Genomic DNA, 10,000 nt, shown 5'->3' with positions numbered 1-10,000 from the left:
TTGTTGGTTTTATATTTGAATTGTAGACCTGGAAATTACCTTCTCTAAAATATTTTGTACGTGCCAATGAACTCATTGCATTTTCCAACTCTAACACGTTTTAACCTTGACTTTATTGTTAAAATGTCTTTCAGAAATCATCATCAGATTTCAGCAACTTTGACAAGGAGTTTGTAGGAGAGAAGCCCAAGCTATCCAAATGCGATAAGAACCTGGCTGCCTCCATGGATCAGAGTGTTTTTCATGGATTCTCATTTGTAAACGAAGCGATGAGGAAGATGTTATGATGAAATGTTCCCCTGCAAATATAATACTGGTGCATGTGATTTATGATGGGGTGGGAGAAAGATGTTAATTGGATAAAGCTGGCATTTATCAATAATCATTTGTATATAAACAAAAATGCAAGGCTTCATACTTCCTGAATTTTATTGGTGCTGGTGACATTGTAATGGAGTTTAAGAAATAAAGAAAACTTGACATCTATGACAATTATCATTACAATACCAGCTCTGCATAGCTTGTAAACTTTGTCCTTTATAATACAACTACACAATGGGGGAAAAAAAACTACATCAAACATATTGAGGAACAAATCGTAAATATAACAGCACTTCCTTCACTAAAATCTACAGAAAGTATAAATAATTAGAATTGACAAACTCAAGGAAAAATGTGGAAAGCAGTCGAGCTGAATCACGTACCAAGGCCTTGATGCATTCAAACTCTGTGAAAGGTCATATCAGCCGATAATACAAATGCTAATGGCGGAGGAACATGCCAAAGCCAGGTTGGATTGAAAGCATTTGCTGGAGAAAGAAAAAAAAAAGTTAAACTATCGATTCTGCTCTGCAGTCACAATATTGGAATTTGAGGGTTTAAACTCTCAAGCAATGCATATTAAGCTCATCCATCACTTGGCTATTTATTATCCAGCAGAGATTTTGCATTTTTAAAATAAGGATTAAAAGTCACTGTCCACCCAAAGCCAAAGAAGACATGCTTTTTGCAGCAATTCAAAACAAGCAACTTGGTCATTCCTTATCAAGGGTAAAGATCAGGAGATTGTATTCCCCAAAGGAAAATTCAACTTTCACGATCCCTGCAGGAAAAAATAAAATTAAAAAAGGTTGAAAGTTTATCCTCAAGGTCAACTAATTAAGTTTAAATGCTTATCCACTGAAGCAACTTGCTCTCCTCAAACAGGACATGAATGGTTGCATAAACTCCAGTGTAATGAATGCAAGATTTAAATAAACTTGGTGTTGGATTTAATAATGAAAAGACAGTCAAATATGGTTTAAGTGCATCATTTCCAGTATTTTATTTAATGTGACATGGTTCATGTTCGATACAAACTGAGCCCAAACCAACATATTTAAAAGAACCAAGGTGATGCAAGGGATAAAGCTTTTGTTTCACTTTTCATGGAAGGTGGAGGAGAGACATGATGGAAAATTTGAACCAGTTGGGAGACCTGTCTTTCAAAATCAAAATTGCATCCCAAGCCAGCATTTGGATTGTATCATACGGTGATTATGAGTATAAAATATTAATAATAATAATAAATAACTGTAAACATGTGCATTGCAATCTGCTCAAGTCATGACCTGGATCTTCATGGTCAAAAAAAACAACATGACAGATGGCAGAATTAAGCCCTACTTTGACAGCCAGTGCTTCTTTCAATGATGCAAAGCACAATTCACTGTAGCCCAGCAAGTACTACAGTGGTTGGCAATTGCCATACCCTGTGTAACAGCAGCAAGGGATGTACATTTCAGTGGGACTGGAGAATTTATGACGTGTAGCAGCAGCAATGTTTGCATTTCTTGAAGCCTCTTAGCATATCTTCACAGCTCTCTGCAAAAGAAAAATAAAACAGACACTGCTTTAACACATTAAAAGTTAGAATAAGGTAGTTAACAAATACAGGCAAAATGTGTGTGTCAGTGTGTCTCCTCCATAACTCCAAAACAATGAAATCGAGCAACATCAAGCTTTGCATACATCCAAAGGGAACTCTAAGGGAGTGCACGAGTTAAAATTGGGTATTTGTTTTTAATGAAAACACCCCTTTTGAAGACAATTAATGGCCTTATTTAATTATATCCCTTATCAGGCATATCCTCAGCCACCTCGCTCTCTAGGATCTTATGGTGCATCGTGGGTAACCTCACTGAGGTTTGAAGCCACCATGTTTTTTGGCCTGCTCAACCATGCCCTGACATGAAACAGGCCACAATAATAGTTTTTTTTTTTCTTTCTTTCTTTTTGCACTTTCCTCACTTATATCATCTAATGCCTCATCATCATACTTACGAATCACTGGAAACATTGCAATGCTTATAAATGCCCGCATATCGCAGCATTGATGGCTTTATTTCATTTCCGCACATGCCGTAACCTCAAGAATCTAACACGAAGCCGAATCACAAAACTTAAGCTCCAGAATTGAACTGAGCAACAGTTCCGACTGCTCAAAAAAAAGTGTTCATTTGTCCAATTCAGATGTATTTGAAATTTTGGGTGTCTCTGGAAAGCGTGTGTTTAATATGAGGATTCGTTGATTGCTAATCGCTTGTCAAGCAAGTCATTCCTTCACGGTTTACTTGGAGTGCTTAAGCTGTGTCTACATACATATATATATATATATATATATATATATATATATATATACATATATATACATATACATACATATATATATATATACATATATACATATATATATACATATATATATACATATATATATACATATATATATACATATATATATACATATATATATACATATATATATACATATATATATACATATATATATACATATATATATACATATATATATACATATATACATATATATATATATATACATATATATATATACATACATATATATATATATACATATATATATATACATATATATACATATATATATATATATATATATATATATATATATATATACATATATATACATATACATACATATATATATATATACATATTGTTGCGGTATTCGCGCCCGCCGGCGTGCTGACGGCCACGTAACTCGAATCGCGGCACGTCGCCCACCGGACGGACAATCCAGTCGTGACCTCTCGGACTAACGCCGGGAACCAGTCACGGGTGGACCTTTCAGTCTCACCGCGATCGAGCCAATCAGCCCCCGCGTGGGATAGGGTTGCTCGCCAAATTCGACCTACCTAAGTACCCACGCGGAGGGTAGACCGGGCGATCGCACCTCGCCGCAGGTCGACTTCGGACACGGGCCATTTAAGCGACCCGTTCCATACTATCAGAATAACCGAGCGGTGTTATCGTCGACCTCGACGGTTCGATTAATTATCGGGCGTATTCAGCCCACTACCAACCCTTTACGTGAAGCAAGATGAGGATTCAATGGGAGAAATGACGAAGCGAAGCGGGAAACAGTTCAACACAGAGCACATTTATTCGCGGCACACGGGAAGCACACATATTCAATTCCACCAAAAGCACATAGAAAAAACACAATTCAATTTACACAAAAAGCAAATGCAAAAGCGAAAACAATGCAGAGCTAATACCGACTACCGAGCACACGGCAACACTTATACAATTCTACCTCACAGACGGCGCCGACAACACATACCCAAAACCAAGGAAAAGAATACCCCCAAGAATGAGGCGGGCCTGAGGCCGAGACCGGGTCGCGCCTACCCGTCTGGTGATGAGACGCGGAGCGGCGATGGCGCCCCAACCCCGCGGGCCTCGCGGGCAGTGTCTGGTAGGGGGTGGGAAAGGGGCCCCCTTGGTCGCACTATCTCAGCGCGGGGGGGAAACAGGAGGGGGTTGCTGATGCTCGGGGTAGAGAGGATCTTTATTATCCCTGGTGTGCGTCTCCACCTCGGCCAGGTCGCGCTGTCGGCCTCCCTCGGGTGCAGCTCCCTGCACGACGCGAGCACCCCCTCGTCTGGTGTCGCCGCCTTTCCACAGCTCGTCCCCTCCGTTCCGACTCCAACGCACACGACGAGCAGCTCCACCGCCCGCGAAGTCTTGACCCTCTGCTTCCGACTCTCCTACTCTCCGCCTCTCCGCCTCTGGACTCTCCGACTCTTCGCTCCTGGACTCTCCGACTCTCCACGTTTTGACTCTCCGACCCTGGACTCTTCTTTGGACTCTCCTGACTGACGAACACGGTCCTTTTATCCCCCCGTAGCTTCGCCTTTGACCCCCTCCCTTTGACCTTTCACCTCGCTCCCCATTGGCCCGAGAAAAAGTGGGCGTGAAGGCTTTTTGATCCACAAATTTGCATATATCGATCGTCCTGGAGGCGGGGCCAAATCGCCCCTCGCTCACCGATTGGACGGCAAAAAGTGGGCGTGTGTCGTTTTTGATCCGTTTTTGAAGCACAAAATCCGTGATTTTGTACACGCTGTTCGACGCGCGCCCTGCACGAGTCCAACACCGGTACCCACAGCGGGGCAAGAACGGTGGCGATGCTACGGTTGCGAGGTGTGACGTGAAGGTCGTGGCGGTTGTGGTGAAGCGGTGGTGTGGTTGGTGGTTGATGTTGTGGTTGTGGTGGTAATCATGGCGGTTGGTCCAAAATAAAGATAGTAAAAGAAAAACGGCTATCCTGAAGAGTCGCAGCTCGCATAAATGACATGTATTCCCACTAGACAACGGGTTTGGGCCTAACTACACATGTACTTACCGAGATACCTCACCTAAGGGGCCTGAATGGTGGTTTGCGAATTTGGTAACCACAACACTACCCCCTCCCCTTTTTACAGACTCGTCCCGAGTCGTCAAATTTTCGTGTGCCATCATGTGTAGTTTTACCCTAGTACATTTTACCTACGGATCCCTGGGTGCGACATTCATGGTATTCGTGTCCCCAAAATAAATAACCTGAGGGCTGCGTAACTATCTAAACAAACTCACTCACACGGGCGACTTAAATAAAATTGCCGGCGCTAGACAGACATGCCGGGGGGCGCACTCATATTTACAGTACATCTTAACCTTAACTTACAAATTTTACACTAAACCATGGCCCAGGATCACTGAACTCTGCAAAAGAAAAGCAGTTAGCAGGGAGCCAGGCTGCCCACATGCAGTCTCTGGCTCAAAACAATGCAGGTGACAGGGAACGTCGCTGGCTGCTCACACGCAGTCCAAGGCCTTCCCTTTTGAACTGAACTCAGTGAACCATAACGGTGCTTGGGCTGCACAAACGCAGTCTCCGTGCCAGCTCAAGTGGCACACGCAATGAGCACAACGAATGGATGCATGAACGGTTTGAACTGAATGCAGTGAACCACAACGGTGCATGGGCTGCACAACGCAGTCTCCGTGCCAGCTCAAGTGGCACACGCAATGAGCACAACGAATGGATGGATGAACACAAACACGGTGCACGGGCCGCCACTGCAGGCCCGTGTTGTAGCTGCCAACAGGGCAGTTCTTGCAGCTTGCAAACTGTTGCCTTGCGGATCCTGGCGCACATGGAAATGAACAGGGGGGGGGGCAAAGCAAAAATTGAACGGGGCTGGTGAACGTGGGCAGTGGGCATGGCATGGCAAAGGCAGCAGGCAAACACAGCCCGCAGAAGAAGGCCGCTGCAGGCAAACACAGCCGGCAGATGAACTGGCCGGCACAGGCCTTGAAGAAAAACAGCCAGCAGATGAACTGGGCCGGCACAGGCCTTGAAGTACCACAGCTGCAGCCGATCCAGCCGGCACAGGCCTCGCAGCAAAAACAGCCAGCCGGCTGAAGTTGGCCAGCTCTTGCCGTTCAGTGGAGGTTGGTGGAGGGAGTGCGGTGGTGCTGGCCACTTGGAAGGTGGGCTCGGACCTACCTACCTGTCTCCCTCCCAACCTATCGCCTTTGCCTGTCACTGTACATACCCACTCCCTTAATTTGTCAAACCCCAATTTAGCCCCCTTAATTTTTTTGTTGTTTTTATTTTTACTCCCCCACTATAAATCGTCCCCTAACCCCCTTTATCGTCCTTGTTCGGCTAACCTATCCTGTCACCTAGCCTACTCCCAACCCCTACGTTCCCTTCCCGGAGGGGAACAAGGGAGAGCTAACGTCCTGTGTCGAGGCCCAACGAAGCCTCAGAATGGCCTCCCCAGAGTTCGGCGATCTATAACCAAAGTGGGTCCAGCGGCCCACAACGACAGCGAGGGGATGGATGGTGCGGAGGGGTACACTTCCTAATCTACCCTATCCATTTAACTGTTAAACTACCCCGGGGCTTTCAACAAGCGCCTCTCGCTTAAAGTATTGGTTCTAACAACCCAGATTCCCGTCGCCTGTGTTGGTGTCCTCACAATTTCGGGCCTCGCCCCCCAATTTTCTCTCCGTGCCCTCACACGGTCTCCTGGCTGGGACACGTGGCTCCCTTTGGCAGGCACGACCCTCTGCCGAATCTCCCGCTATGGCACCCCCGGGCACTACACTGCCTCCGAGCCTACCAGCTCCCTAACACCGGGGAGTGCCCCCCATGGCACCTCCCCTGAAACGCACACGTGGCAGGCCGGCCTCCCGGGCCCCTTTCCGAGGGTCACCCGTGCCCACAACACTGCCCACGCGGCTAATGGCGCCCCGGGCCCCCGCACCAAGCAGGCGCACCCGTGCCCACTACTCTATCCCGGCCCCCCATGGGCCCATGGCCTACCGCGGCCGACTAGCCTGGTGCCCGGGGTACCCACTCAGCGATACTCACCTTTCGCAGCCACGCTCCCAAGCCCGTCAACAGGGCTCCTGCACCCCTCCAAATGGGTTTCGAGCCTACATTCCCACCAACAGCAAAACGACCTCCATTTTGTAATTTAACTAACCCAGCTAACTCACTCTACACTGACCCCGGGGTCCCTTGGGCGGGAGTCACTCCTCCCCCCAATCACTCATCGCACCATGCATTCCCCATTCGCTCCACACACACAGACCCGCTGGCCTCAATCACTCACCAAGCACATGCTTCCAATTCACTCACCAACAACTCTTCAACACACACACCACTGAACTCTGCCATCCTTCTAACTACTTCCCCTAACTAACTCGTGCTCCCACGTCGTCCCTTAAACTAGTAGCACGTTCCTTTTAACACTACGTAGCTAAACTACGTCCCCTCTACACATTCACAGTCTGTCTCTGTCTCAAATAAATCATTTTATTTCCCAACCTAAATCTCACTAAATCCCTCTACCTAATCCATTCCACGGGCCCCATGAGGACTTACCCCTGCCCCATGGAGCCGGTCTAGCTAAGCTAACCCTTCCCCCTAACTAGTTTCCATCCTGTGCCCTGGGTTAAGGGGGTCTTCCCTCCTTGCCCAGGAATCCTGTGCACCCGAAAGTGAGGCTTGTTTTTTTTTTTTTTTCATGCGCAGCACCTGCGCGGCAACTCAGGTGGGGGCATGGTCCGTAACAGCCTGGATATTTTTTTATTTTAAAGAAAGTTACATGATTGGATGTAAAATGCGGCCAGTATTCCAAAAAGCCTTTTTTCTGGGCATTGGTTGCAGTGTGTTTCACGCATCAGGAATAAACGGCCTCAACCTCAGACAAATTAAATAGAAATAAAAACCACAGGACAATGAAATCACATTGAATATATCTGGATAAAAACTACAAAGTTAGAAATCGCTTTTGCAAGAGGAACAATAAAGACAAAAGTTAAGTTGCTGCAAAACAGACGGAAAAAAATTAAACCTCAAAAACTTCAATAAAAGGGAGGGTTCAAGAAAATAGCTTATAGTTTTATTGCACTTAAGCAAAAGTTTGCACATATTTACATGAGCTGTGTGCTTTAAAATAAATAAATCATAGATGCAAACATAGCCTCTTCTAGGTTTTTTTTTTTTTTTTTACATTGCAGAGATTCCCCCAAAATAAATAAATAAATAAATAAATAAATAAATAAAGTTCCATTCTTTAATGCACTGCCTCCAAATAGTACCACAAAATAAAAACCCCAATTTTAAAACAGTCTCACACGGGGTTGTTTTTTTTCCATTTCAGCGTTTTTTGTTTTTTTTTTCTTTTCCCCCTTCGAGTTTCGTTATCGATTTGTGTAATATTGAAAAATGAAGTGCATGGAAAATGCCAAGAGAGACAGACAGGCAGAGCGAGAGACAGACAGGCAGAGCGAGAGACAGACAGGCAGAGCGAGAGACAGACAGGCAGAGCGAGAGACAGACAGGCAGAGCGAGAGACAGACAGGCAGAGCGAGAGACAGACAGGCAGAGCGAGAGACAGACAGGCAGAGCGAGAGACAGACAGGCAGAGCGAGAGACAGACAGGCAGAGCGAGAGACAGACAGGCAGAGCGAGAGACAGACAGGCAGAGCGAGAGACAGACAGGCAGAGCGAGAGACAGACAGGCAGAGCGAGAGACAGACAGACAGAGCGAGAGACAGACAGACAGAGCGAGAGACAGACAGACAGAGCGAGAGACAGACAGACAGAGCGAGAGACAGACAGACAGAGCGAGAGACAGACAGACAGAGCGAGAGACAGACAGACAGAGCGAGAGACAGACAGACAGAGCGAGAGACAGACAGACAGAGCGAGAGACAGACAGACAGAGCGAGAGACAGACAGACAGAGCGAGAGACAGACAGACAGAGCGAGAGACAGACAGACAGAGCGAGAGACAGACAGACAGAGCGAGAGACAGACAGACAGACAGAGCGAGAGACAGACAGACAGAGCGAGAGACAGACAGACAGAGCGAGAGACAGACAGACAGAGCGAGAGACAGACAGACAGACAGAGCGAGAGACAGACAGACAGACAGAGCGAGAGACAGACAGACAGACAGAGCGAGAGACAGACAGACAGACAGAGCGAGAGACAGACAGACAGACAGAGCGAGAGACAGACAGACAGACAGAGCGAGAGACAGACAGACAGACAGAGCGAGAGACAGACAGACAGACAGAGCGAGAGACAGACAGACAGACAGAGCGAGAGACAGACAGACAGACAGAGCGAGAGACAGACAGACAGACAGAGCGAGAGACAGACAGACAGACAGAGCGAGAGAGACAGACAGACAGACAGAGCGAGAGACAGACAGACAGACAGAGCGAGAGACAGACAGACAGACAGAGCGAGAGACAGACAGACAGACAGAGCGAGAGACAGACAGACAGACAGAGCGAGAGACAGACAGACAGACAGAGCGAGAGACAGACAGACAGACAGAGCGAGAGACAGACAGACAGACAGAGCGAGAGACAGACAGACAGACAGAGCGAGAGACAGACAGACAGACAGAGCGAGAGACAGACAGACAGACAGAGCGAGAGACAGACAGACAGACAGAGCGAGAGACAGACAGACAGACAGAGCGAGAGACAGACAGACAGACAGAGCGAGAGACAGACAGACAGACAGAGCGAGAGACAGACAGACAGACAGAGCGAGAGACAGACAGACAGACAGAGCGAGAGACAGACAGACAGACAGAGCGAGAGACAGACAGACAGACAGAGCGAGAGACAGACAGACAGACAGAGCGAGAGACAGACAGACAGACAGAGCGAGAGACAGACAGACAGACAGAGCGAGAGACAGACAGACAGACAGAGCGAGAGACAGACAGACAGACAGAGCGAGAGACAGACAGACAGACAGAGCGAGAGACAGACAGACAGACAGAGCGAGAGACAGACAGACAGACAGAGCGAGAGACAGACAGACAGACAGAGCGAGAGACAGACAGACAGACAGAGCGAGAGACAGACAGACAGACAGAGCGAGAGACAGACAGACAGACAGAGCGAGAGACAGACAGACAGACAGAGCGAGAGACAGACAGACAGACAGAGCGAGAGACAGACAGACAGACAGAGCGAGAGACAGACAGACAGACAGAGCGAGAGACAGACAGACAGACAGAGCGAGAGACAGACAGACAGACAGAGCGAGAGACAGACAGACAGACAGAGCGAGAGACAGACAGACAGACAGAGCGAGAGACAGACAGAC

At 47.2% G+C, this 10,000-nt stretch overlaps 2 protein-coding genes across 5 annotated transcripts in view; one reads left to right on the top strand and one right to left on the bottom strand.

Moving 5' to 3' along the window:
• PRKCD (protein kinase C delta) overlaps positions 1-486 on the top strand; it is a 110,575-nt gene extending 110,089 nt beyond the window's left edge. The window contains exon 18 of the mRNA XM_085898205.1: positions 135-486. Coding sequence (XP_085754331.1) covers positions 135-287 — 153 coding nt within the window. The 3' untranslated portion in view covers positions 288-486. The remainder of the gene's footprint in view (positions 1-134) is intronic.
• Positions 487-1,294: 808 nt separating this feature from the next.
• Positions 1,295-10,000, bottom strand: part of LOC147018508 (6-phosphofructo-2-kinase/fructose-2,6-bisphosphatase 4-like) — a 94,061-nt gene continuing 85,355 nt past the window's right edge. For all 4 annotated transcript variants that reach the window (XM_085898208.1, XM_085898211.1, XM_085898209.1 and 1 more), the window contains exon 14: positions 1,295-1,863. In XM_085898208.1, coding sequence (XP_085754334.1) covers positions 1,843-1,863 — 21 coding nt within the window. In that variant the 3' untranslated portion in view covers positions 1,295-1,842. The remainder of the gene's footprint in view (positions 1,864-10,000) is intronic.

The sequence above is a fragment of the Eptatretus burgeri genome, chromosome 10 (genome assembly GCF_056783735.1).
Source record: "Eptatretus burgeri isolate ZD-2024b chromosome 10, Ebu_testis_v1, whole genome shotgun sequence".
In the NCBI taxonomy this organism is placed as follows: domain Eukaryota; kingdom Metazoa; phylum Chordata; class Myxini; order Myxiniformes; family Myxinidae; genus Eptatretus; species Eptatretus burgeri.
The sequence above is the reverse complement of the archived record's forward strand: the minus strand, read 5'-3'. Positions and strand labels throughout refer to the sequence as shown.